The sequence below is a fragment of the Meira miltonrushii genome (assembly GCF_003144205.1).
Source record: "Meira miltonrushii strain MCA 3882 unplaced genomic scaffold FA14scaffold_5, whole genome shotgun sequence".
Taxonomy (NCBI): Eukaryota; Fungi; Basidiomycota; class Exobasidiomycetes; order Exobasidiales; family Brachybasidiaceae; genus Meira; species Meira miltonrushii.
In genome coordinates this window covers 103789-130560 of record NW_020289947.1, presented here as the reverse complement: position 1 = coordinate 130560, position 26772 = coordinate 103789, and the positions used below count along the sequence as shown (strand labels likewise).

Here is a 26772-nt window from a genome sequence, read left to right as displayed (position 1 = left end):
AATCGGTCCGTTCAACGATTGCATAAACTTGAAGTGACCGCTCAGATCGCCATTTTAGCGTGAACAGAATCGATTCGTGAGAAGATAGGAACGGATCCTTTGCGATCGCGGACCGCCTTCTAATAAACATGAAAAGAATATCTACAATGAGTTCAATTGAGCTCTGGCCTCGAATAATACTGTCATCATCGCAACATGGCCTTATCTCGAATTGGGGTCCTAGCCACAACAATAATATGCTTAAACAAGTCGCACCCCAGAAATAAAGTTTTTCTTTCATTGATTGATTGGATCAAAACACAGGAGTGGGAATTCTTTTTTCAGAGGTCAAAATGACAATCAATAATTGTGGAGATTCTATGCAATCAAACGGGTATCTTTGGTGGAAATCAACTTTTGGCTTTTTCTCTTTTTTGCTATCATCATTGATACAAAGAGTCTTTCTTATCGTTTACATTGGTACCAGTAGCGAAATGACCTCAAGAGCTAGTTTGTTATCAAGGAGATCGTCTTCGATTGCCTCCAAGCCTGAAATAAAGAAGGAAAGAATACTTTCTATCTTGAATGGCGCAGAAAATGATGCAATGGCAAAAAGTACTCGACCTTCTCTTCTTCGACGTTCAACAACCTTAAGCGGGTATCCCAAGAAGGAAAAGATCGAAACAAATATCCTGGACAAAGCGGATCCTAGATTATTCAAAGATTTACCTGAACTACCTAGCGAAATTCAGTTTCAAGAGGACAAATCGATTGAAAAGGACGATGTAATCATTGAGGAGAACAACACGAAAAGCAAACTCGAACGAAGGCCACGACTCAAGAAAGTTTTGTCAAGTCCAAACAGACTCTCTCTTTTACGACCAACACCGCTAAAGCTGAACAGATTCCCCGATTGGCTGAGTGGTAGCAACTCTCGATCTCCAAGTAACAAATCAGTCTCACCTTTATCTCAAGCGTCAACAATTACTGAATCCTCCAATGAGGAAAAGGCGAGGTTGACCAGTAAAAAGAGTTTCTACCTCTTATCACCTTCAGATTGGCTCAGATCACCAAAAAACAAATCTATGGAAAATTGCTCAATCGTACCAGGAGAGGCGCAACTTCAACTTGACAACGGAAATGATGAAATTATTTCACTTGCAGAAGAGCTTGATCTCTATCAATCTGAATCAACTCGAACGAGTTTTCATTCAACACACGAATCCATCTTGGGAACACTTCCAGACACACATACTTCTCCTCAAACAGAAACTCCACACAGTGAAGATTCGCAATGGTCACAAGAGAGTGCTAAAGAAATGACTGAGTCTCAACCGCAACAAGAGAGGAACGGATTGCACGTTGACGGGAGTGCAGATGATACAAGTCCTAATCCAGGATCAGATGGTACGATCGATCAAGACAACTACAAAGAAGCACTTGGAGAATCGTCTGATAACGCAGCAGCAAGAGCAGAAATGCTTAAAATTGAAGAAGCATGGACGGCGTTTAATGTATCACCTTGCACTGAGGAATCTGAACGTAAAATCGAGATTGATCAAAATGCATTTCCAATGTCAGTGGATACTTTGACATCATACGATAAATCAAGGTGTACGCCAGACGTATGTGAGCGTCAACAAATTCTCACGGCTGCCAAACCTTCTTTGTTGAGCTCCATTTCAGAACGTACAAGTTCTTTGAAAGGAGCAGAATTTCACTCTGCCAACTCTTCCATGACTGAATTAGGAGAGCCAACAAGAAGTGATGCGGCAAAGCTGACAGAAGAGGTGAATGCGGAAGACAAAAGATGTGAAAGTACTGCAGATTCCAGTCGCAAATCATTTTTCTTGCCCAGCATCTCTCCAACTTCTTCGATGCATTCGCCATTGTCAAAGAATAGCCTACAAATCACATCCATCCCTTCAACGCCAACAAGTTATACTTCAACTGCTCTCTCTTCACCTGACGCAAGGAGGAGTAAACTGTTTTCGCGTTCAGAGTTGGCAGAATTTCAAACACAATCATATTGGTCAGAAGATAGCGGAGAAGACACAGAAGAATTCAAAGAGCTCAACAAGCCAAAAGAAAGAAAGGTGCGAAATAAAAGGAAATTTAACAAGAGCACTTCAAGTTCAAAAGATGAAAATGTAAGAAACAGTATAATCGGAAAGCGATTGGGACTCATCTTTGATCATTCATTTCATCATCAAACACCTCCTCCCACTCCAAATCGGAAATCGTTTGGTAAACGAAAAGGCAACGTATTTGGCGGAGATTCTCCCACGCTTGATGGTGACTCTTCTTTCTTGGATGTTGGCACTACAACCAGCTCATCAAAGAAACCTTCCAGGCTTTTGATGAGCTTGACATATGTGCCTCAACTATTACGACACAAAGGCAGTACAATAAACCTCGGCTCATCAATGTCTACTGCAGCAACGGAAATGCAAAGATCAAAAAGTGCAAATGATTTAGCTTCTTCCTACAAGAAATTTCAAAGTACCGTAGAAACTTCTTCTTTCCCAAAGAAAATTTTTTCTCCAACACAAAGTGATCATTCCGAATCTTATTCGATCCCTCAAAGAAGTGTGACCTCACTTGGAGAATCTCCTCTTTTGCTTTCTCCAATCACTCCTCAAACACAAGCGCCAAGATCGAGAAGGTTATCGCATAAGCCTTCTTTACCCGCTCTTTTGGAAGGCAGAAAGCTGACAAGTGATTCGCATGAAGCTAAACTCAGACAATTCACATTTCCGGCATCATCAGATTCAACAACGACGAAACGATCACAATCTTCTCAAAGATCATCTTGGCATCCGCATTCTCATGGTCAACAGTTGTCATTTCAAGACAATCTCTTTTCCAACGGCTGGACGATGGAAAGAGAACATTTTTTATAACAATGTATTATATGGCAAGATTTGAAATCTATACAGATAAATAATTCAATTAAAAATCACCCAAATCTACATCTATATCAGCAGCAGCAATGGCCAGAGAAAGAGGCGTGCTACTCGTTGCAGGTTTGACAAGCGGACTGTTAGTACCTTGTGTTGCGCCATTCGAAGCGAGACCGTTCAAAGGAGTTCCTGATCGTGGAGGTGTACCAGAAGGAGTGTTTGCATTCGAGTTTAATCGTTGAGCAGCTAATCGATTTTGCAATGCGATCTTTCGTTCTGCGTCAGCGATTCGTTTTTGGTCTGCTCTACGATGCTTTTCGTTCATTTGTAACATGAGCAGCTCATTTGCGCCCGCTTCTGTTTTACTGGATCCGCTCAAATGTTGCTGTTGACGTTGTTTGCTCTTATTGCGTTCGGAATTCTCAAACGCATCTCTTGCTGATCGCTTTTCTTTAAGCATTTGATTAATATCTTGTTCGGTGAAAGGCTTACTGACGAATGCTTCTAATTCATCAGCTTGATCCAAAGTGGCTTCTCGACTGGGATAGACCCTTTGTGCTCGATGGCCCGACATTTTATCAACCCGACTGCGGAATTCATCGTATTCTCGATCGGTCACTTCGCTGTTACTGATAAACTTGAGTAACACCTTTGACATTTTCTCTTCCCCGGCTTGCATTGTGCAGAGTGCATTAGTGTACTGATCGCCCAATTCATAATAATCATCGCCTTGATAGCAATCTGAAATTTGCACAAGACGATATGTTTGAGTGATACGTCCAGTAGCTTTATCGCGATCTGTGAAATTGATACGAGCGAACTTTCCGACAATTTGCGACATCCAGTCAGGCTTGTGCACGAGTTTTGAGAGGTGATCACGTTTGACGCGGGCGATGTTGATATCTTTAAGGTCAGGAAATTTCCATTCACCTCTTTTGGCAAGTCGATCTTGTTCTCTGCTCGGCTTTTGATCAGCAGCAGCGCCTCTTTTGGACTCTCCACGTTCTCTTCTTTCACGTTCTTTCTTTGATCGCCAAAGAGCTTCTGCTTCTTCGGCATCATATTCACTCTCTGAAGTTTCTTGTGCGCTACTCTCGTCGTCATCATCTCCTTGTCTTCTTCTTTGTACCTTTGCTCTACTCTTCTTTAGCTTTTGGAGTTGTGCAGCTTTGCCGGATGGCTTGTCTCCTTTGCGGGCCCTCGAACCGCGACGAGCAGTCTCAAAGTCAGATTCTTCTTCCTCCTCTTCCTCTTCGTCTTCTTCATCATCTTCGTCAAAATCATCCTCTTCTTCATCGCTATCTGCCCTTCTGCGTCTTTTGGATGAAGAGACAGAGGATGCCTTTTTCAATTTTCGAGATTTCTTTTTAGCAGGTTTTGATGAACTTCTCCCGCTAGATTTTCTGCCTGCCAATTGTTGTGTTCGTACCATTGCCCTTAAATCTGCTTTTTGTCTCCTTTGCGTGATCAAATCTCTACGACTTGCCAATTCTGCTTCTCTGTCCAATTCAGGCATATCCAACAGTCTTTCTCGATCTTCTTCATCTTTATAAATACCCTCCAATCGAAAAGGGTTGACGGGTTCATTTACCCCAACTTCATCATCATCACTTCCTTCTGCGTCCAAATCATCGGATTGATCGTCATCGTCATCGCTTAGGTCTCTTCTGCTGTTTGCATTACGTCTCCTTTTTGTTCGTCTCTTTGCCGGTGATCCGGAACGTGAAGAAGACGAACCGTTTCCCACCAATGCCAAAAGTTCGTCATCAACGTCAGACATCTTTTTGATTGATAAAAATGCAGCGCAAAAAAGTGATGGATGTTAGAGGAACAAATGATTAATTTCGGCTGTTTTTTATTGTCTTCTTGCACGCACTTCTTCCGTGCTTGTTAGGCAATTCGCCCTGGAGCTTTGCAAGAAGAACCCAACTCGTGCGACGCGCCATCCACGCAAGCTGCTTTAAGCTTCACACAATACCATTCTCATCATACTCAAAAAGCACACTTACCATAACAAATACAAAGCATGAAATTCAATTGTCGAACTCTATATGGGTGATGATGATGAAGATGAAGTGTAAATTATTCTTACAAGCATTACAAAACTACCAATGGGGACCTTGATGATTCGTTGGAAATTGCCAAAAATCTGACCATTGTTCGGATTGTTGTTGGGTTGATGGTATCTGATTAGGATTAGGTTGTGATTGGGTCTTTTCTTTTGTTTCTCCTCCACTGTGTCCGTTCTTTTCGTTTACTCTTTGTTGCTGTTGTTGCCATTGTAATGCATATTCGTACATTTGATGAGACATAGCGATTGGGTCATAATTCGATCCGGAAGAAGTTGCGGGCATGGTCGGAGGCAAGAATGGATGTGTGGCTTGTGATGGATTGGCTTGTTGTGGCATCGAATTCCATGCCATTGCATCAGTTGGCATTCCTTGATTGGAATGGGGGATAGAAGGCCAAGGGAAATTTAACGTCGGATCACCATGAGGAGCGCTGGTTGGATCGTTGCTTGGTAGTAATGCATCAGCACCGTGCAATCCTGAGGGTATAGACTGATGACCAGGATTGGACATTTGAAGAGGTGCGATTGGATTAATTGGAGTGAATGCATGTGCAAAGGTGTTGGTGCTGTTTGTGTTGTGAATTTTGTGTAGTCGTGGGCTTGAACTTCTGGAAGATGATGCGCTTACAGGTTGCGAATGATTGGAGAAAAGCGAATGAGACGGAAGATTTGCTGATCCACTAATGCTCGAATGGTTGGAATGCAGACATGCCGCTCTGTTGGAACCGGAATGTCCATGCAGACCACTTGACGATGCAGGAGATGCGCCAAATGGAAGAGAAGCCGAAAAGTAGGACGGAGAACCTGGACGAGATTTCTGACCAACAAAGAGTGGGTTGTCCATAGCCATGCTGCTAACACCATTATACGATGATGGTGTTGAATTGGCCATCGAATTGCTTCCTGAAGGAGAAGGTTGATAAGCAGACATCAGACTGCTCATTGCCAGATGCGAAGGGTACGGATTGGTGTGATAATTCTGACGATGAGCACCAAAGTCAACAGGTGATATGCCTTCAGAATTTTGACCTGAATGTATATTTGGGTGATGACCATGAACACCAAAATCAAAAGAAGCCTGTTGAATGAGAGCTGGCGAAATTTGTCCTCCGGGAATACTTGATCTACGTGAAGATCCAGAAGATCTTTCACCGCCAGATTCAGTACCTGCTCTGTTTGATTTCATCATTCCTTTACCTTTTCCTGATCCACTTCCACTAACGCCTTTTGCCAACATTGCCGCTGCTGCAGCCGCACGAATTTGACGATCTTTTTCTTCTCTTCGTGCGATGGATTTTGCCGAAGATGTTTGTGGTCCTGGTTTTTTGGGTACATAAGTGTATGTACATTGAGCATCATTTGATTCGCATTGACGACATTTTCCCATTCCTGTTTCATCTAATCGAATACATTTCACTTTACGAATTCGACAAATATCACAACTTTGCATTCGTTTCTTCGCAGCAGCAGCAGCTGCTGCTGCAGAGGATGCTGAAGCGGTTGCGTTGGTTGTGTTTGTTGCGCTTACTTCTCCTGCTTGTGGGAATAAGACGGTGGATGAAGATGGGTTACTGATATCCAAATCTGTAGCATCTTGAGATTGTGTTCGATAGTGTAATTGTGCCATTTCTTCTTTCTTTGGTGGTGACATGACGGTAGCGCCAGGAAGTGTGTTCATATGTGAAGAGCCTAAGCTGTCGAATGTATGCTGCATCATCGTATCCTCAACATCACCATGAACGCTCTTTGTGGAGAGAATGTCAGGACTGCGGTATGCATTTGGAAATGATAATGTTTGTGTGGCTGCCATTTTGTTCTGATCTTGCTGTTGTGTTGGAACTTGCTCTGAATTCTGATCGTTTTGCATATCCTCAATTCCAATCGTTGTCAATCAATTTTGACTTTTAATCGATCCGATATGACATTGCCAATCGGTTTATCGTGTTTGTAATCTTTCCGAAAAGGTGATCAAAAGATTGATGATTGTGTTTAAATTTGATGATAGTGATAAAGCAATCAATCAAAAATTCCAACTCAACCTTTCTGATCTATTTGCCGAACTTTCTCTGTTTGAACAAGAGTCACAACGGATAGCATAATGGAACTTTGATTACCTTGCAGCTTGTTTCAGGAACGATCAAGAGAGAGAAACTTTTCTTACATTACACTGACATCTTCCCATTGTTGTTGATTGGATTATGTACAGTCCGTGCATCTTCTTGAAATGCAATATGACGGTCATTCTTCTTCTTATTTTTTGATTGTCATGGTGTTGTTCTTTTTTGGAGCAAAAGGCTGCATTAAAATATAATAAAATATGCATCTAGAATCATGTGCATTAGGACAGGTAAAAAACATAAACCCAAACCAAAACCTGAATTGTTGGGTGGGCTATAAGAATTAAACGGGAACGCTAGACTGATATTCTGGCTTGAGAAAAGGCAAAAAGTGACACACACTAAATATTTAGACCAAAATAAGTGGTGCAGAGCATATATGCACATCAACATAGACATATCATCATGTTTTTTTTCTTTTACATTTTATATTCTTCAATCGTTTTTCCATAGTCATACTATTCTCGTCTTTTACTCGGTCTCTACTCGATTGGAAGTAACTGTACATAGACAGTCTCAATCAGTGCGATCCAAACACGTATAGGCCCATGTCAACGTCCAAAGCTCGCTTAGATTAAGCACAAGCGAGATTGTAAAAAAAGGTATGATCCAAAAATTCGATAAGAAAAACTTTTAAGAGGGAATGCATATGTACAATACAGTATTCTCGGCATCTTAGATTGATTTCGTGGCTTTTTGTCTTCGCATCGATCATGGACAAGGAAAAAAAAAAAAAAAAACGTTGGGGAGATGGGAGGGAGTTTGCAATGAACCCTAAAAAGAAAGATACAGCACAGCAAATGCACAAAGTTTCGGATGATTGCGTCCGCGTAATCAAATGCATCAAATACATGCACACGCACTTTATCCCTCTTTTTCTTCTCTAGCGTGTAAATAAATCATCAACACACCGAGAAGCACCGAACGGCCGTTAAGTGTTTCGAAGTTAAAAAGAAAAGGCTCTGCGCTCAATTGCCCAAGAAGCGAAAAACCAAAAGGGGGCACATGTATGTATGTCTCTCCTACCTTCATGCTATTGCTTTCCTTGGAACATTTCAGACAAAATTTAATTAAAACTTACCCTGCACGATCATCAACGCATTTAGGAACTTCATCTTCAGCCCGCCACTATCAAATGAAATAAAGTGTGGAAATGCAATCTATCGTACTGTAATGTACCTAAAGCCAAAGTTCTAATCTAATCTTATCAAATGCCGTGATGCCGAAATTGAATCAAAAGATATATGAGAAGATAAAAGAGTGTATATTATTCTGGTTCGCGTTTTTGATTGTTGTGTTGCACAGGTAAGTGTAGCATGGTACATGAGAGTAGGAATCGAGCAAAAAAAAGGAAAAGAAAGAAAAAGGCAGAGAAACAAGAGAAGAGGTATCTGGACTTTTTAAGAAGCCGTACCGTTCTATGCATGTATATATGTGTGTTGTGTGTATGTGCGTGCCGAACGGCAATAGGAAAATCATCTTGGAGTACATGTGTTGTGATAAAAAAAAAAGAGTTCTTCACGCACACAGAAGGGGTATGATGTTGAAGAAAGACGAGGTAACAAGAAGAGCATTCAACGTTTTTTAAAGCCCTGGAGATTTTCGTTTTTGTTGATTAATATTCATCGCAGCCTGTGCATCCAAGCCCATTTGATGAACGCCTGAATTAGATGCAGTTCGTTTCACTTGCGTTCTCATCGCTTTTGCATTTGGTCCAAGCATACTTCCATCATCTTCCGATAATCCACTTCCACCATGTTGTTGTTGCTGTTGTTGCTGCATAGCTGCGAATGCCATCCCATTAACAATCTGTGGTGAGAGCGGCGATTGACCTGGTGCTCCACTCGCTTGCGGTAGTGTTCCAGGAACGCCGGCAAAGTATCCTTGATTCGGGAACGTGGCCATAGATGGACTTGCAGTCAAGAACGAAGCGGAATCATTCATTCCATAAGGCGTATTCGCTCCACTTCCTGCACCGCCCATTTGTGCATGTTGATGTGGAAGAGGCGAAGGAGGCAAAGGTGTATTGATTGCAACCTGCATTTCACCATTCATCGGACTAGGCAATCCCATCACACCCAAACCAGGATTCGATCCGATATGCGTCGTTGCCAAAGCTGTATCGATCGACATTCGCGGTGGAGGATGCATGCGTCCTTGAGAATTTTGCATATCCATTCTTTCACTCGCCTGTGATCCAGCAGACACTCTTCTTGACGCCATTGGCGAAACTTGCCCCATTGCACCTAGACTGAAAACATCTTGCGGTGAAGGTTGGAAGCCGGGCTCAGTGATAAAGATCGAAGGTCCATCAAGCGACATATCTCCCTGTCCAAGCATAGCACTGGCATTGCCTCCTGCAGCAGCCGCAGCGGCAGCAGCAGCGGCGGCGGCGGCAGGATTCGGAGATTGAATCCATGGAGGTGGTGGTGGTCTTTCGGCCATGAAAGGATGAATCATTGGCGTGGGTGGAAGATCAGGTATTGGCAATCGAGCATCAAACGGCAATTGTCCTCCATTGTTCACCTTTATCCAATCTAGAACATTTGCCAACGAATCACGCAATCCCAACGTCATATTCCTCAAAGCAATGTTCATCTCCAGCATTTCTTCCAATCTGTATTGTTGCTCATCAACCTGTTGTCGAAGTTGCATATGTCCAACGCTGACGCTATACTGAAGATCCCGTGCTTCCACTCTTGCATGTTCCGAATCCAAAGCCTTTCTTCGGATATCGTCCAAAAGGTCCGGTCTACCACGAATGAATTTCGGATGGGAAAATTCCCAAATTTGCGTATCAACAGCATGTCGATGTCCTCTTGGGGTCTTGTTGACTTTATAGAATCCGTACATGTTCAATTGACGGATAAAACTGCTGAAATTGCTATGTTTGAAATGTTTGCCCAAAACCTCTTTTGCAAATTCATCAAAATTGGTTACCACCACACTCGTTCCGTTTGCGTTCCAGCTTATCAAATGTTGATATTCCGGATCACTAACCATTCTGAACAATTTGTGTACAAATTTGGTTGAAGAAGCATTATCTCCATTTCCGCCGCTATTCATCGGATCTATACCCGGACCTCCGGAGCTGTTCGCTCTGACCGGCGTACTCTGTCCCAAAGGAGAATTTTCCACCAAACCAGAAGCGGGCTGTGAAGGTACGGTATGAGATCTGCTAGGATTTCTTTGATTTGCATAATCCATTTCGCCTTTGACTTGTATCGGTGATGCTGTTCCGGTTTGTTCAGGACTCTGTTGGAACGGAATCGAAGAACGCAAAGGCGAAGGCGATGCGCTCAAAGGATTGTTCGGATTCAAAAAATCGGATCCGGAAGGTGATGAAATACTAGGATCGTTTTGATATTGATTTTGTTGCATCATCGTATTCACACCAATCATAGGTCGCATAGCATTCACTCTTGGTGAACCGGGATTCGAAGAGGATGAGAAGAAAGTTCCCGATTGACTTGAGTCACCGATGCTCTGCTGTGCAAAGGGTAATGAGTTGTGTCGAACAGGTGTAGCAATTCCGGGATGCAGTGAATTATTGGATGCAAATGTTTGATTTGCACCGCCTGGCACTGCGGGTATAGAACCTGGTGAAGTGTTTGTTGGGTATTGTTGTTTGAATGAGATGGTGGAATCCAACGTTGTGCTCGCTGAATCACCGTTTAAAGCTTGATCGCGTGAAGTAGGAGAAGCAGACGAACGCAAGAGCGAAGAAGCTGGTGAAGCGATATCTGTCGCAAATGATGAACTGCCAGCAGGATAACCTGAACTTCCGGCCAAGGTACCGTTACTACTTGAAACGCCTGTTCCGTATCCTGAGGATTGAATTTGGTGACCAGAAGTACTACTGCTACTGCCGCCGCCGAGGCTACCGATATGTAGAGCGGGACTTTGACTTTGACTGTGAAATTGATGAGATTCTTGTTCGTGTTGTTGTTGTAAATAATCGACAAAGCTTTGAGCGTCGTTGCCTTGATCAAATGTGGACATAGAACTTTCAAAAGTGTCCATTGTACGTCAATGTCGGAAAAAGAAAAGAAAAAATTGCAAAAAAGGATGAATGAAATTAACCTTTATGCTTTTTTTTCTCTTGCTTTCTTCTTCAAAATGTGATATGCGTAAAATAGAACAATTTTGCTCTGATTAGCATCGGAGTTCTGTTTTTGTTGCTTTTTCTGTAAATAAGATTATTCAGCCTGATCGACGGATAAGAGCGCACCGATTGCCAAGAGAATATTCCTAATCAAGCTCTGCCTGAAGGATTGATCCGCACCAAAAGAAGAACGGCAGGCAATGCAAACAAAGACGATTGAAGCGTGTCCTTACGAGCGTGATCGAATCGATTAATGAGAGAAAAAAGACGGAACAAAATAGGCAGAACGAAGCTACCTGTAACCTCCTAAACGCGACAATGCAAGCGAAACGGAAACAGATTGCCTATGAACAATGAAGAAAGGAGAGAAGGAAGAATTGAGGGGGACTTTGATGATGACGGTGATGATGATGATAATGAATGAAGTACTTTTGTGATATTCGGGTAAAAGGTAGTTTCAAGCTGATCTAGTGCACGTCCATCAGGAGCACTCAGAGTACTTTAGTTGAATGCACATCAGCAGCAGTAGGTATAAAAGCAGTCTTAACGTTAATAGCAAGCATGTATGGGATCCAATACACGCGCAAACGCGTTGGCTGATAAAGTGCCTAAGAGTATGTATATCAAACATCCTCCTTCACTCTTACTTTCATCTTTGTACGTACAAAATGATGAACCTTTTCAATCTTTATATATGTTGATGATGATGTATTAATCGACTGTTGATGTGCCCCTATCACTTCATTTCCTAAAGATAGTCCAAACAATCAATTCCGTATGAAGAGCACAAGCCCCTTCAAAGTCAAGTAAAGCCAAACAAATGCAAATAAAAAGAGGATCAAAGCGCGGGCGCACACATGGGGGGTAAATCCGTGTTTAAAACAGGGACACTCTCTTCAATTGCCTCTTAATTTGTTTGTCATTTCAATCTTGAAAAAAAAAATGCGCTAATTATAGCCAGCGCGCGGAGGAGGAGGAAGGAGGACAATTTTGAACTCAAGTGCATTTAAGCGGTCATGAATGATTATTGCAAATTGAACTCAAATTCAAAAAAGTGTTAATCAACTCACAAGCCCCTCTCTTCTTAATCCTTCAATTGACGGTCCGCTATCATCATGACGAATTTTCGTTCCTTTTTCGGAATCTTTACAGTTTTGATATAATGTATCAGATCAATGACAATCTTACTTCTTGGCCTTCTTGGCCTAGATAGATTATTTACACGTAAGAATGTTCATCATGACAGCTACCAATGCCCCCGGAAAGATATCTGCAGTGCATGAATGTGCATATTCTCACTTTAATTAATACCAAACCTTTCTCACGCCTTAAGAAAAGCACATCCTTAAGATTACTGACAGTTTAGATCAGCTCGGAAAATATCTTCATGTGAAAAATTGAGGACCCGACGTACTGATTGTCTTTCTTCAAATGATGATAAGATTAATAATGCCACAAAACAGTATAATGTACAAAAACTTGATTGCGCAAACAGCCTTTACCACTGTTTTCAAGGTAGAGGCTCTGCTGAAGTACTCAATCGATTCAAATGCAAATATGCATCTGTTCCATATCCCTCCATACTGATCAACTTTAGATCACCTCCAAAGTATCGAGCATAAAGTCTTGCTAACGGTAAACCATATCCAAATCCAGCCATTGGAGCTTTAAAATCTGAAGCTTGGAAATCCGGATCTAAATCTTCCGATTGTGCAGTGGTATACATGTACGTCCAAACCAATGGCATCTCACTACGTGGAATACCACCTCCTTCATCGCTAATTTTGATCGTAATATCTTCTTGTCCTTCAACGACAATCACTTTGATTGGCGGATAATGATCTTCATTTTCCACTCCATACCGTTCAACAACGGCACGTAATGAATTCTTGAGTAATTCGAAAATCATGTGGTTCAAATGACTTGGGATGTACATGAACATCAAATTCTTCGGGCAGATTAGCTGGACTGGAGGTCCCTTGAAAAGTCCATAATGCTCTTCACATACAAATCGTGCATTTTCGATTGCTTCTCGTGCCATTGCACCAACATTTGTGTTTGTGCAAATGATACCAACGTAATTTTCTGGCTCTTCACCATCCGGACCGGCTCCAGATAGAGCGCCCACTCTCCCTGCTGCTCCACGATCGCTGGAAGGCGTTCTTGCTAAAGCGATATGCTGTCCGATCAAGATACGAATACCGATACGAGACATGTAGAATCTGTCCAAGAACCTCTGTACATCGGCTTGGATATTCTTTCCCTTATTTGCACGCTTGTATTCCAACACACCTTGTGCCACAGTTGTCACCACAGCATCGTGTCTTTTCTTGATTTGTTCGAGACATCGTGTGAATTGTTCATTATAATCAGTCACCTCTGGTGGGACTTGCTTTATGTTGGCGTGATCAGCGTAATATCGATTTTCGATCGGTATTCTTTTTCGTAGACCATTTCCGTTTCCATTATTATTTGATGATTCTTCTGCCAATGCTAATGCACGCTTTCGCATTCTCTCCTTACTTGCCTTTGCTTCTGCATCGTGCCTTCCATCCTCATGTGATTCAGCTTCTTCGCTCAAGCTTGGATTGGGTGTGGATGACGACAAATTCATTGGATTCTGTGAGATTGAATTTGCCAGCTGTTTTGTGATTGAATCAGGTAGTTGAGGTTTAGGGAAATCGACCAATTCTTGAAAAGATTGAGCGTACCATTCCTTTACACGCACAATACTGGGCATCTCATTCAAGCCGTTCGGTAGTTCATCTAGCTCTTTGACACGATGTGCCAAGCGTACAGGCAATTCTTCGCTCAAGAATTGTCCTGCTTGTAAGATTGTCATTGGGGATTGTCTACGTCCATGTTCCACCATCTGCCGTAGAGATACACCTGTTTGATTATATAGTGAAAAGTGATTCACACGTTCCCATAGTTTGGGTGTGATCGAGAACCTCCTTGCGGCCATTTTGACGACCTTTCACCTCCCCCAAATATTCTCGATGGAAGTAGATCAAGTGTATGCTTTGCTAGGTTACTCCTGATCTTGATGGGATGGGAATGGATTGTGTATATGCTGCAGATCCAAACCTTGTTTATTTTGTCACCCGTACTTCCTTACACTACTTTTGAGGCCTTGATCGAATTTACAGTCCTTCTGATGTGATGGTCAGAGAAAGAGAGCAATGTAGTCTGAAGAGAAAGGAGAATGAGAGGAATTGGAATCTATTTGTGTGGGGAGACATTGATTGACTGACTCACACGCATTAAAAGTGATAAAATATAGCGGCGTACGTATCGGCTTAAGAATGAAGCATGTACCAAAAGTGCATGTGAGAACAGAAAAGACTGATAAAGTGCTGTCCCCACGCACGCATAATTAGCCGGAAATACACCAAGCGAGACAGCCCGAATATTGACTCCACTTTCAACACTGATCTAGCGCCCAATTTTAAGCTCTTCCTTCGATCATATCTTCCCGGTCTAACCGATAGCAATCACTGCTCAAGGCTTGACTATCACCACATCAACTTCAGCTCTCAATTGATGGCAGTTGAAATCTTGTTCGTCAGAATCTGAACATTTTCTTCAACAATGATGACTTCTTTCCTGGCTTATCTCTATCGCGGTGATCATCTATCGGCTTTTTGCCTTTATGATCAAAAGCTGGCTTGCCTGAATCACCATCTTGAACAGTATGAATAACTGCAGTTGGAGCATGAATGAGAGAGATGCTCTTTGCATTTACGCCTGGTCGACAAGGCGGAGGCTTGTTTGGCCTGATTTCATGAAGGACCGTAATGCTAGGTGATTTTACACCTGGTCGACATGGAGGCGGATTGTTTGGCTTGCGCTCTTGAATGCTCTCTTCCACTTCTTTCCATTCTCCTAAGCGAGACGTTGCATTGGAAGTCATGAACATAATCTGGAAGAGTAATGTGATAAGGAAGATAGCTCGCATAACTATCGAGACGATGTCCTTATAAGAATAGAAAGTATTGTATGATGTCACTAAAAGGGTAGTCCAAACTTAATTGTTTAAATATTGCATTCGAGCACAGCATTGACAACAATCATAGCAAAAATATATTCACCCTCTACGCCAAATTGTCAAGATGACTTGATCGTCTCACTTCGCAGCCCCGAATCAGCTTCTGGCTCAGATGGTACCTCATCGGGTGTATGACTGATACAATTTGATGACTAGAATGACAAATTGTGATACAGGACATTTGAGAGAAAAAGGATTATTAATAATTTTGATCAGAAAGTGATGCTATTTAGCCACTCTTGCGACGTTTGTCGTCATGTGCATCGCTTCCGGGCTTTTTTGTATGATCTGTATTACCGGATTGACCGGAGTGACCTGAATGACCTGATTGACCAGACGTACCACCTTGTCTCTTTTCACCTCCATGTTTTGAATCATCTTTTGTTACCCATTCTTGAAAACTGAATTTCGAATCTAAAATCTTTTCTTGTTCTTTCTTTTCGGGCTTTTTACTTGAAGGTGCGCCTGCTGCCATACCGGCGATCAAGACGGCCGCAATGAGTGCAATTGTTGAGAATTTCATTGTGTGCTTTTGATTCGACAAGGAGAGAGCAATCCTTCAAAAGTAGTAAAGATGAGAAGTTGAGGAGAAAGAAATGATCAAGTCATCTCAAACTACTTGAGTACAAATACACATTTCTATAAAGAAGGCAGTGCATTGTGAAAAGATGAAAGAACCAGCAGGGTAACCTGGCATTACAACTCTTTCACGGATGACTGCTTGCATTGTTGAATGTAGTCTAACCATATTGTGTTCGTGGCTGAGGTTGTGTATCGGCTTGCAAGCGTGAAACTGTGTTAATGTGGCTGTGAGCAGTTTGAAAAAAAAACAATCGTTTGCTTTCATAAATGACATCCCAATGAATGCGTAAAGACGTTCAAATGTTAACACAATTGCGCTCTGTTTTCAAATGTGTATGAAAGAGATTTATTTATTAGACAAATGATGGAGCAATTCATCAGTAGGCTGAGTATGTTATTCTTTTACAGCTTTTGTGTATGAATTGTTGGTTGTGTTTTGTGTTTTTGAATTGCAGTTCAGCTTCGCATTCTGAAACCGCGGCTTCTGTTGCCCCTACAATACTATGTTTAGTATATGAACGGGATCAACCTCCATCGTTCGCTCAAGAAGTCATCATACCGTTTTCCGAAATGAGCTTTCATCATTGCTTCTTCGTTCGGGATACGAAAAAGTAAGAGTAGCGAAGTGAACACTACAATTACGTACGCCGAAATGGTCAGATTGACTGTTAAGAAGACGGAATGCAGATTATCGAGACCTATCACTTTAAGGAAGGTTGAATTGACAAATGGGCGTGTTGATAGCCCATCTAAGAAAGCGTTGTAGGGACCCATAAGAGCGCCTGCAAGAGTCCAAGCGGATATCAGCATTGCTGTATAGCTAGGATGTGCAAGATATCTGTAAGGACCGGTAGTGATTAGCTTTTGATCCTCGGATACTTTGAGACCAAATGTGAAAGATTTCTTCAAAGTCTGATAGCACCATATACGCATTGCTCCTGAAAGTATCGCGAATAAATTGAAAGCGAAAGCTTTTTCCGAAACAGATGAAATTGGCAATCCACTGTAATGACGATAAATGATATAAAAGCCTTGACCTATTCCGCTAAGTAATGCGCAATGTTTTGTTAAAAAGAATTTCACCTTTATCAACCTTGAATAAATGGAATTACGAAAAACGATATCGCCATCATAATTTGGAGTAGAAGAACTAGCGTTTGGAATTGCAATTAGCTTGTTTCTTGTCTTCGATGGATCACTTTCGCCATGATAGACAGCAATGCCTGCAAAACAGGATGTCATGGCATACAAGATCACCAACAGAGTACTTGCACCGTCATAAGTCATCTTCAAAGTCGAGTAAAGTATCCAAGATGAAGTTTGTTTGCACGGATCGATGAGTGTTTCTTCTTCTTCACAAAATGATAGGCGGCCCGTTCTCAAAGGGCGTAACAGAAGTGTGGGACCGCACTACGGCCGATTAATGAGGGGTCATAGCTCAGAAGTCGGCTTAATCGATGATGCGATCCTTAGGCAAAAACATAGAAGCTAGTGGTGAGGCTGTAAATAATCATAATTGCAGCGTTGGTGGTAAAAAGTGATACTTATACTAGTACAGAAAGGGAATAACATGCCACCGTTTCCGGAGAAATTCATCGTAATGCTTGCCGAAATGCTCTCGCATCATTGCTTCTTCACTGGGAATACGAATGAAAAAGATGACAGAACTTGTCAAAATGCTGGAGTATAGTGCCATAAATAAGTTGAAAGCCAAAAAGATTGATCGAGGGTTGTCAAGACGAATGGTTGTAAGCCAGAATGAATCTGAAAAAGGTTGATTTGATATCCCGTCCAAGAGAGCATTATAAGGTCCCATCAAAGCGCCAAGTAAGCACAAGGTCGAGCATATCATAGCTGTATAACTCGGATGTGCTAGATACTTGTAAGGTCCTGTTGTGATCAACTTTTGATCTTCATGCGTTTTAAGCTTGTATGTGAACGATTGTTTCAATGTTTTAAAGCACCAAATACGCATACCTACACAAGTGATAGCGATCAAGTTGAACATTAAGGCTTCCATACCTGGATTATAATGACGTAAAATCATGTAAATGCCTTGGCCAAAACCATTCATTAGCCCTCCATATTTGACGAAAAAGAATTTAACATGCAAACTTTTGAAGAGGAAAGTACTGCTGTAGAGACGATCGTCAACGTCTTTCGTGGTACGAGAGGTATTTGGAGGAGTTGAAAGGAATTTGATCTTTGTATTCGAAGGATCAACTTCGCCTAGGAAGACAGCTATTCCGGCAAGACAAGAGACGATAGCTTGCGTCACAATGATAAGAGAATTTGCAAACATCTTCATCGATTTCGGGATAGATGGACTGGTGGGAGAAGATTTGACTTGATCTAACATCATCTTTCTCCTTCTTTGACTTAGAAGGCCAATTCGGCCCGCTTTTACTGGCGGCGTTGCGTCAAATGAGATAATTGGGAGTCAGATCTTAGAACTAATCATTAACCAAATCATGCTGAACGAACCGTTTCAAGAATGATATACATTAGAACAATCGCGTCAATACCTTTATGCGCATTATCTTTATGAGCATTATCTTTATGAACATTATCTTCATGGTACAGATGAAAAAGTGCATAAATCACAAAGATATAACAAATTTGACTAATAGACAAAAGGGATCATTCGCCAGCGTTTGCTCAAAAATTCGTCATATCGTTTGCCAAAATGAGAACGTAACATTGCTTCTTCATCAGCTATACGAAGATAAGTGATAAAGTAGAAGAACCAACATGTTGTATAAACCGCACCTGCCATTGTGAATGTCAAAAAGATCGATCTTGGTGAGTCGATGTGCAACAATTTGAACAATGTTAAATCGATAAAGGGTTTATCTTCCAATCCATCCAATAAAGCGTTGTAAGGTCCCATCAATGCTCCATAAAGACTGATCAAAGTTAGTAATAAGCCGGTATAGTTGGGATGTGCCAAATAGGTATATGGGCCTGTTGTGATGATCTTTTGGTCTTCAGTCACTTTGAGCTTGTATGTGAATGCTTGTTTCAATGTATGATAACACCAGATTCTAAGCAAGAAAGCAAAGATTGCAATCGAATTGAATGCAAGTGCTTGATTGGCATATGGCGATAAAGGTAATCCATTATAATGACGCCACAAGATATAAACTCCTTGCAAAATTCCACTTGCCAAAGAAACATATTTGACGATGAAAAATTTCAAAGTCACAATCATACGAGAAAGTGGAAAATTGAAAATGCGATCGTGGTATTCTGTAGCACGAGATGTACTACGTGGAACGGCGATGATCTTGTTGTTCGATTGTGAGGGATCAAATTCGCCAAGATAAACGCATGTGCCTGCTAAACAGGACATCAAGCTATAAAGTGCTACTTGCACAAAACTGCTGTCGATTGGTAACATGATGGGTGGAGTTCGTTTGCGATGGAGGTTATCGAGATGGCTGTGAGAGAAAGGAACGAGAGAGGAAAGACTCGGAGTCCTCCGAATGCAATACCGGAATGGACAACAAACTTCTCAAAATGTCCGCGAATTCCTAAAATGACATATTCGTGCTGAGAAAAGACTCTGGTACTCCTCCGCTCCTTTCAAAGGGGTGCGCCACGAGGGGACGGCTCCGTGAATTAGTTATGGGAAATGACAAACCTCCTCAAAGCTACATTACAAATGTATCAGTGGATTGTATTGATATGCTGAATTGAGAATACATCTTACGTGGGTGCTCGATTGTGCTTTCTTCTAGTCTAGACCGGACAAGTTATCCGACTGCCGTGATGGCTCAGAGGCATTGGCTTGTTCCGGTAATTTTTGTTCTGGGGTAGATGCCTTTTTGGGAGTTGTTGGTTTGGTCTCTGCAGCAGCACGAGGCAGCTGAGGTGCTTGAGGTCGAACATCATTTTGACCTGGCAAATTGGCAACAGCGGCTTTTCCTGAGCCTGTGCTCTCCCCTTCCGCTCCTGAAGCAACCTTTTTGGTTTTCTTCTTTGGTGGAGGTACATCCCAAGCCCATAATGGAATGAAGGAATCAACAAATCCAACATCTTCGAACAAGTTTGGGAAGATCCAAATACCTGGTCGAACAGTGACAGAAGTAATTGCCCATAGGATCAATCGAATGATTGCCAAACCGAAAAAGGCACCAATCAATCCCAACATTCCGATACTCAAATACCATACACCAACACGCATCTTTGTCGGCCATAGAGGGAACATGACACCTGCCAACATCAGTAAGATCATACCGAAACCTGATAGCTGCAGCATCAATTGTGAACCTTCATAGAACCATGCGTAGTACTGTAAGATAGAAAGTGAGTATTTGTTAGAGTCCTTTACTGTGATCTATCTTAACACAACCAGCTACTCACCAATTCCGGTTTGAACATCTGCATTTGATTGATCTGCAACGGTCTGCCTTCCTTTGAGCTGACATCAGCCCGATCACAACGCAAGAAAAAGGTGAACGGGATCACGCTATGCAAAACCTCAGCAGCCTGTTGTTCTGTTTCAACTTTTGGTAACTCGGAATTCTTTGCATTTGAAGCTTTTTGATATGCAGGCGATAAAAGTGCTTTTACAGCACCTGATCCTTTGAAATAATCATGTCTCTTTCCGTTCAAAAGTCCAACTTTTGTCTTTGGTCCATTTGAACTGCGTAAAAAGTTGACCAAAGATCGAATTGACTTTGGAGCAGATGCTTGTGACTCCATCTTTGATTTAATAAATGTGAGATGTGGTGGTCAGAAGGATGAATGCAGTACGCACTTCAATTCGTAAGAATCAAGAATGTCCGAAAGCTTCTCTGGCTAATGATTGCATCTTGCAGCTTTGATGACACGCACTGCTTAGATGCATGCATTAAATATTCCGCCAGCTAAAGGCGTAGGCGTCGTTGCATAAAGAACAACAGGGAATGCAACGAGGGGGGCACACACGTGATTGGGGGCAGTATTTTACGCGTAATTGATTGCTTACGCTTGACAGATTAAGCCTCACACTTCTGTTCAGGCCAAAGAGCAACACGCGATCAACACTCAAATCAGCCTTCACGCGTAAAGCATCAGTACAACACTTTATATTTTGATATGCATAGCAACAACAACAACTCCGAATAACGACCATCAACATCGACCAAGATGTCGTCTTCGCAAAGTGATGGCGGCAATGCGATCGCTTCAGAGGAAGGTCGTTTCTCTTTGGCAGACGAGCTTGTGGCGCATAGAGATGAAAATTATACAATCACAAACGAATTAGAAGCAAGCTCGCTAGGAGATCATTTAGACACACTCGTTGATACTTTGAGCTTATCGCCATCTTCTATCGATACAGAAGAGATCTTTGATCATATCAAATCATTTCTACAGCATTTTGCAATCCTCAAAGGTCCGCAAAGAAGCAAATTGCTCGATTCGCTTTCTTCAGCATATGTGGTACAATTGGATGCAGCAACACGAGATCTCGAAAGTGAGGGAATAGAGAGATACAAAGAACATTCAGAGACATTAGAAAAGTATGCATTTGCCATGCAATGGTTCATTCATGCTGCAGAAAAGGCATTTAACAGTCGTGAAGAACGAGCAGCAGCTTCAGCTGGAGGTGCAAATACAGAAGCAAGAGGTAAAGGTGCAAACAAGAACAAAAACACTTCCTCATCTTGGGACTGGCAACGATCCGTACCTGCTGTCCTTGCTACATTGACAAAATCTTTACGTCTTTCAACTTCAATCTTGTTCCCGCTTTCGGCGTCTCGTGATGCTTTCGTTTCAGGTTGCGTTCTGCGTCCAGCCCTTCTTTTGCAAGAGAATGAAGCTCATCTCAAAATACCCCTGATCAAGATGAGCATCTTCAAGGTGATCTGTAACAGTGTCAAAAATCATGGTCAAGCGTTTGCAGTTCAAACGAGTATCATGCAAGCTTTGGCCTACTATGAACACTTGCCTGAGCCTATGGCTGAACTTCTCACATATCTCCGTACAGAATTTGATTATGAACGGTTGGGAGATGAAGTATTGCGCGAAGTGGCATCACGCGAATTTGGCGGTTTGGATACCAAAGGACCAAGATGTTTTGCACGCTTTCTCGTTCGAATGGCAGAACTCAGTCCCAGAAGCGTCTTGCGTGTGATGGTCGTCCTCAAGAAGCATCTAGACAGTGATTCGTATCCGATGCGAAATGCAATGCTAGAAGTGCTCGGGATACTGATCAAAGATCTAACAATGACCGATGATGCTATACCCCAACCCTCGGAAGGAGACGGCGCAGATGATAGTGGAGCAAATGGCAACAACTTGAGCTCCCAAGATGACGAAGATGATGAGAATAGACGCGAAAAAGGAGACGCAAGAAAGAAGCAGATCGAACAATTCTGGGGATTAATCTGTGAGCGATTCTTGGACGTGAATAGTTATGTCAGATGCAAATGTATCGCGGTTTGTGCAAAGCTGTGTGAATTGGACGCCAAATTCCCATCTCAACGTACAATCTTGACAACGCAAAGCATCCAATCACTCTCGGATAAATCATCGACTGTGCGCAAGAATGCCATCAATTTGCTTACAAGGTTAATTCTCACTCACCCTTTCGGTATGCATGGTGGTGATTTAGACAAGGAGGAATGGGAAAAACGATTGGCTACCATTGACAATCAGCTCAAAGAATATGATGGTGTGTTGGATGTGCCCAATGAACCAGAGGATCGTACCATACAAGACGAAGAAATGGAATCTGTTGAAGGTGAAGATAAGTCAGACAGTATGGACACAGAAGAGGATGGTGATGCAAGCCAAGAAACTGCTACTGCTGGTGACCAGGACGGAGATCAGACGACCACAGCAGGGAAAGGTGAAGCAAGTTCAGAATCTCGCAAGAAACCTCGTGCCAGCATCGACTTGGAAACTTTGGCTTCGCAGCTTTCACCTGCAGATGCCGAGAAGGTCATTCGTCTGAGATTGACAAGGCGTTATCATACGGATGCCTTGGCTTTTATCGATCAATTGTCATTGGCAGTGCCCACTCTTTCGCAATTACTAGTCTCAACGAGCAAAGCAGAGGTTTTGGAGAGCATGGAATTCTTCCGTGTGGCGCATGAGTATCAGGTGCCTGGAGCACGTATTGGTGTACGCAAGATGATCCATTTGATCTGGACGAAAGATAACAATACCCTCGTCATGGAAGATGGCAAAGAACTGAAAGGAATCAAAAGCCGATTGATTGAAGTGTATAGATCTTTATACTTTGATCCATTGCCCAGCAAGAGTAACACGGACAATATCAATAGAATCGCACGCAACCTCGTCGAGCGAACATTTGACGTCACTCTTGCGGAATTGACAAGCTTGGAGGAATTACTCTCCACAATGTGCGGAGAAGGAATGATTGACGAAAGAGTGATCGACAAGCTCTGGTCTGTTTATTCATCTCCTAAGGCCATCCCTCGTGCTCAACGTCGTGGAGCAATCATCATCCTTTCTATGTTGGCCGTTGCACGAAAAGAGATTGTAGCAGATCATATCGATACCTTGTTGGGAACTGGATTGGGTGGTCTGGGTGCAAAGGATGTCGTTTTGGCCAAGTATACTTGTGTCGCTTTATCACGTGTGGGAGGAAGTGTAAAGAAGGTGAAAGGAGCTTTGAGTGACAACCAGTTACGCTTCCCGATGAATCATCCAATGTTCGCTCGCCTTCGTGCTGCAATCCAATGGCCTTCAACAAGTGGTCAATGGTTCAGCTTGGCAGAGCATGCTATTCAAACAATCTACCTGTTGGGTGAACAGCCAGATGCGCTTTGCTCAGAAATGATCAAACAAATGACTGTCAGGGTGTTTGGATCGTCAGGGCCGAAGATGAGCATGGCAGATAGCGCTTCCGTTCCACCTACGCCGAACTCTCATCTCGGCGAAAGTACGCCAGCTCCAAGTACTTCTGCCAATCGCACGTCCGCCTTTGGGTTGGCTCAATTGTTGTTCGTTGTCGGTCACGTTGCTCTTAAGCAGATCGTCTATCTCGAATTGGTTGAACGTGAATTCAAGAGGAGAAAAGCAGAAGCGGACAAGGAGAAAGTATTAGCCAACAAAGATGCAAACAAGCCAGATGAGAACTCCGCAGAACAGCAAGAAACAACAAAAGGCGCAAAGAAAGGAAAAGGAAGCCAACGTGGAAAGAAGAAAGCGGAAGCTCCTGCTGAAGAGGATGCAGATGAATTAGATCAGGTTGCTGGTAATGCAGAAGATGATATCGGTGATGTAGTAGGAGAAGTTCGTGAAAAGGAACTTTTGTATGGACCCCGCAGTTTGTTGTCGCTATTTGGACCTGTGGTCGTGCATATTTGTTCGAATCCTACAGCGTACAAGAACGACTTCCTTCGCAAAGCTGCTGTGTTGTCGATGTGCAAGTTCATGTGTGTCTCCTCACAATTCTGTGAAGCGCAATTGCCTCTGGTTCTTTCCGTTTTGTCTACCTCACAAGACCCGGTCGTACGGTCCAACATCGTGATTGCATTGGGAGATTGCGCGATCTCTTTTGGTAGTTTGATCGATGAAAACAGCGAAAAGCTCTATGCTGGATTGGGCGATTCGGACCTAGGTGTTAAGAAACACACATTGATGGTATTGACCCATTTGATTCTCAACGGACAGGTGAAAGCGAAAGGTCAATTGGGTGAAATGGCAAAATGCCTAGAAGACGAAGATGAACGGATTGCGGATTTGGCAAAATTGTTCTTTACCGAACTGGCAACGAAGGATAATGCAGTATACAATAATTTGCCAGATATTATCAGTCATCTCAGTATCGGAGAACATGCAGTTGATGAAGAAACATTTGGACGTGTGATGCGATTCGTTTTCACATTCGTTGATAAGGAAAGACAAGCAGAAAATGTTGTTGAAAAGCTTTGTCAACGATTCAGAATTTCTCCAGAAGAACGTCAATGGCGTGATATTGCATTCTGTCTTTCTTTGTTACCGTTCAAATCTGATCGTTCAATGAAGCGATTGATCGAAGGTCTACCATTCTATCAGGACAAGTTGTATGACCCAACAGTATTCAAACGTTTCACGGAAATTCTTACAAAAGCAAGGACCAATAGATCCAACAATCCCGGTGGCGCTACTTCCTCAGCATATGAAACAGAGTTGCAAGAATTCGAACAGATTCTTGAATCGGCTCGGGCACATGGTGCTCAAGATGCTGAATTGGAAAGTGCAACTCAAGCCAAATTAGCCCGTGCTCGAAGACGTCAAGGAGGCAAAGGTGCACTACCGTTAACTTCTGATTCTACAAACGTTTCACCCGTCAAACCAACCAGTAAAGCATCTGAACCCGCTGCTGCCAAATCTAAAGCAAAGAAACCTTCCGCTACTGCTGCAGCTACGAATGCTCGCTCTACTCGTCGAACGACACGCAGGACACGCCAAGTGATCGAAGATGAAGACGAAGACTTTGACGAGTAGAGAGGATGGTGCGATCGTGATTGTATAAACATATGTGGACAATGTATAAATTTTAATTAGATTTTCTTCATACATATTTGATTCGTTATGGGAAGAGAGAAGAAGAGAGAGAGACTAGTCGTTAAGGTTTTCATGAATCAATTGGTTCGTTATTGGGAAGACTATTTGTCAGGTAATTCATCGATATGTTGAACATTCACTTCAGGAACGTTTCCGTTCATCTTTCTACGGAAAACAGCAGAAGCATAATACACTTTGATGCGTAAACGATTGATTGATCCCAATGGTTTCAAGTCCTTTCTACCATCCCAAGGATTGATACGAATATTGTTTCTCCAAAGGTTGATTCGTTCGGGTAAGAATGGATCTTGAGGTGGAATTGTGATCTTTGCGACCGTTTCGAATGGGTATTTGTCTTCTGGCCAAGCAGTACGACAATCTTCAATTAATTGATCATCAAGGTTTTGCAATAATTGAACTTGGAAATCAAATTGAGTTTCACCTTTTTCTTCTTTCATATACTTGACCATTCGATCACGATAGGCTACTGCGCCATCATCCTTTTCTGTAATGTTGTCTTGGTTCGTCTTTGTCAATTGAGGAGCATTTTTGCTTGGAACGATGGCGAATTTTGCAACATAATCACCATAACGATAAGCGGATTGTGAATATTGTTTTTGACTGAGAAGAGGTGTTGTCGGAAGATGATTTCTTGCATCTTGACATTCATAATCATCACGCTTTTTCAGTTCACGTTGATGTTCTTTTGGATCTGTATACTTCAAGCGTAAGTTAAGAATATCTCTGCAAATGAATGCATTTCCGAGCTCGATAGCAGGAGCAGAATTGAATTCGAAATCGTGCGTTTTATGATTTGGCATACCTTCTCGAAGTTTTTCGCCATCAACGTCAAACACTTTCATTCCGATTCCACGTGGTTGAGGTAGATGATCGGGTACTAAGTCAGTCGTTTCTGTACTGAATCGAAGTGCAACGGGATGAGAGCCAGGTTTGGCAAAGAAACTTTGAGCGAGATGCTCTGGTAAATTTGGCAAGACTTCAAAGTTACCCTTTACAACACCATGTGTTTTGACATGTGTTCCTGTAAAAGCATGTTGATGTTCGTTAAACACTCTTCTTTGTGATTCGTTGATCAATTTACAGCATTCATCAATCGCTGCTTCTTCTTCCGGTCCAGCTCCGTGCTCTACGCCTGGTTGATCCCAACGAATATAATTTGGAGACATTTTGTTTGAGGTGATGGTCAGAAAGGAAACAAGACAGAGTCCATCTTGAACCTAATCAAGAGGACTGATTATCTCCACATTTTCTGAGAGAAAGGGGAAGAGGTGCTTGCATTTCCGAAAAGAACATCATCAGTGTGTAATCGAGATTGCCTTTAAGTTCATTGGTGCTTCTAAAGCGGGGAAAGGGCGCTAGGACCCTGTGCGTGGGTAAAAAAGCAAATGCCGACGCTAAGAATAAGCTGGAAGTGCACTTCATTCTACCATAATCACAAC

General features: G+C 42.4%; 12 protein-coding genes across 12 annotated transcripts; 2 read left to right on the top strand and 10 right to left on the bottom strand.

Moving 5' to 3' along the window:
- Positions 1–473: 473 nt before the first annotated feature.
- On the top strand, positions 474–2882 carry FA14DRAFT_181834 (uncharacterized protein; the record flags this gene model as incomplete). The annotated part of the gene is made up of 1 exon (XM_025501141.1): positions 474–2882. One exon carries the CDS (start codon positions 474–476, stop codon positions 2880–2882), a length of 2409 nt encoding a protein of 802 aa, XP_025352216.1.
- Positions 2818–4868, bottom strand: FA14DRAFT_162257 (uncharacterized protein). The gene has a single exon (XM_025499502.1). It carries the CDS (start codon positions 4660–4662, stop codon positions 2932–2934), a length of 1731 nt encoding a protein of 576 aa, XP_025352215.1. The 5' UTR covers positions 4663–4868; the 3' UTR covers positions 2818–2931.
- Positions 4869–4899: 31 nt separating this feature from the next.
- On the bottom strand, positions 4900–7217 carry FA14DRAFT_162256 (uncharacterized protein). The gene has a single exon (XM_025499501.1). It carries the CDS (start codon positions 6761–6763, stop codon positions 4988–4990), a length of 1776 nt encoding a protein of 591 aa, XP_025352214.1. The 5' UTR covers positions 6764–7217; the 3' UTR covers positions 4900–4987.
- Positions 7218–9767: 2550 nt separating this feature from the next.
- On the bottom strand, positions 9768–10136 carry FA14DRAFT_127300 (winged helix DNA-binding domain-containing protein; the record flags this gene model as incomplete). The annotated part of the gene is made up of 1 exon (XM_025496790.1): positions 9768–10136. A coding segment is annotated over one exon (369 nt), but the record flags the coding sequence as incomplete, so codon positions are not given.
- Positions 10137–12594: 2458 nt separating this feature from the next.
- Positions 12595–14349, bottom strand: FA14DRAFT_162253 (alpha-ketoacid dehydrogenase kinase). The gene has a single exon (XM_025499500.1). It carries the CDS (start codon positions 14138–14140, stop codon positions 12686–12688), a length of 1455 nt encoding a protein of 484 aa, XP_025352212.1. The 5' UTR covers positions 14141–14349; the 3' UTR covers positions 12595–12685.
- Positions 14350–14584: 235 nt separating this feature from the next.
- Positions 14585–15292, bottom strand: FA14DRAFT_82486 (uncharacterized protein). The gene has a single exon (XM_025502958.1). The coding sequence runs from the start codon at positions 15131–15133 to the stop codon at positions 14741–14743; it is 393 nt and encodes a 130-aa protein (XP_025352211.1). The 5' UTR covers positions 15134–15292; the 3' UTR covers positions 14585–14740.
- Positions 15293–16312: 1020 nt separating this feature from the next.
- FA14DRAFT_185879 (uncharacterized protein) lies at positions 16313–17092 on the bottom strand (the record flags this gene model as incomplete). Its single annotated transcript, XM_025501486.1, has 1 exon — positions 16313–17092. The coding sequence occupies one exon, from the start codon at positions 17090–17092 to the stop codon at positions 16313–16315; it is 780 nt and encodes a 259-aa protein (XP_025352210.1).
- A 168-nt stretch (positions 17093–17260) lies between these two features.
- Positions 17261–18189, bottom strand: FA14DRAFT_185877 (uncharacterized protein). Its single transcript, XM_025501485.1, has one exon. It carries the CDS (start codon positions 18165–18167, stop codon positions 17355–17357), a length of 813 nt encoding a protein of 270 aa, XP_025352209.1. The 5' UTR covers positions 18168–18189; the 3' UTR covers positions 17261–17354.
- Positions 18190–18380: 191 nt separating this feature from the next.
- Positions 18381–19205, bottom strand: FA14DRAFT_185873 (uncharacterized protein; the record flags this gene model as incomplete). The annotated part of the gene is made up of 1 exon (XM_025501484.1): positions 18381–19205. The coding sequence occupies one exon, from the start codon at positions 19203–19205 to the stop codon at positions 18429–18431; it is 777 nt and encodes a 258-aa protein (XP_025352208.1). The 3' UTR covers positions 18381–18428.
- Positions 19206–19541: 336 nt separating this feature from the next.
- Positions 19542–20636, bottom strand: FA14DRAFT_168932 (translocation protein; the record flags this gene model as incomplete). The annotated part of the gene is made up of 3 exons (XM_025500174.1): positions 20171–20636; positions 19770–20099; positions 19542–19673 (listed from the first exon to the last, which is right to left on the bottom strand). Exons 1-3 carry the CDS (start codon positions 20510–20512, stop codon positions 19542–19544), a joined length of 804 nt encoding a protein of 267 aa, XP_025352207.1. The 5' UTR covers positions 20513–20636.
- A 173-nt stretch (positions 20637–20809) lies between these two features.
- On the top strand, positions 20810–25333 carry FA14DRAFT_82463 (uncharacterized protein). The gene has a single exon (XM_025502957.1). The coding sequence runs from the start codon at positions 20939–20941 to the stop codon at positions 25250–25252; it is 4314 nt and encodes a 1437-aa protein (XP_025352206.1). The 5' UTR covers positions 20810–20938; the 3' UTR covers positions 25253–25333.
- FA14DRAFT_192188 (heme-dependent catalase) lies at positions 25281–26624 on the bottom strand. The gene has a single exon (XM_025501926.1). The coding sequence runs from the start codon at positions 26497–26499 to the stop codon at positions 25414–25416; it is 1086 nt and encodes a 361-aa protein (XP_025352205.1). The 5' UTR covers positions 26500–26624; the 3' UTR covers positions 25281–25413.
- Between the last annotated feature and the right edge of the window lie 148 nt (positions 26625–26772).

What these genes read in the sequence shown, in the direction of transcription:
- FA14DRAFT_162257 (XM_025499502.1), bottom strand. Translation starts at nt 4,662, where the DNA reads ATGTCTGACGTTGATGACGAACTTTTGGCATTGGTGGGAAACGGTTCG.
- FA14DRAFT_82463 (XM_025502957.1), top strand. Translation starts at nt 20,939, where the DNA reads ATGTCGTCTTCGCAAAGTGATGGCGGCAATGCGATCGCTTCAGAGGAA.
- FA14DRAFT_185877 (XM_025501485.1), bottom strand. Translation starts at nt 18,167, where the DNA reads ATGATGTTAGATCAAGTCAAATCTTCTCCCACCAGTCCATCTATCCCG.
- FA14DRAFT_162256 (XM_025499501.1), bottom strand. Translation starts at nt 6,763, where the DNA reads ATGGCAGCCACACAAACATTATCATTTCCAAATGCATACCGCAGTCCT.
- FA14DRAFT_82486 (XM_025502958.1), bottom strand. Translation starts at nt 15,133, where the DNA reads ATGCGAGCTATCTTCCTTATCACATTACTCTTCCAGATTATGTTCATG.
- FA14DRAFT_192188 (XM_025501926.1), bottom strand. Translation starts at nt 26,499, where the DNA reads ATGTCTCCAAATTATATTCGTTGGGATCAACCAGGCGTAGAGCACGGA.
- FA14DRAFT_162253 (XM_025499500.1), bottom strand. Translation starts at nt 14,140, where the DNA reads ATGGCCGCAAGGAGGTTCTCGATCACACCCAAACTATGGGAACGTGTG.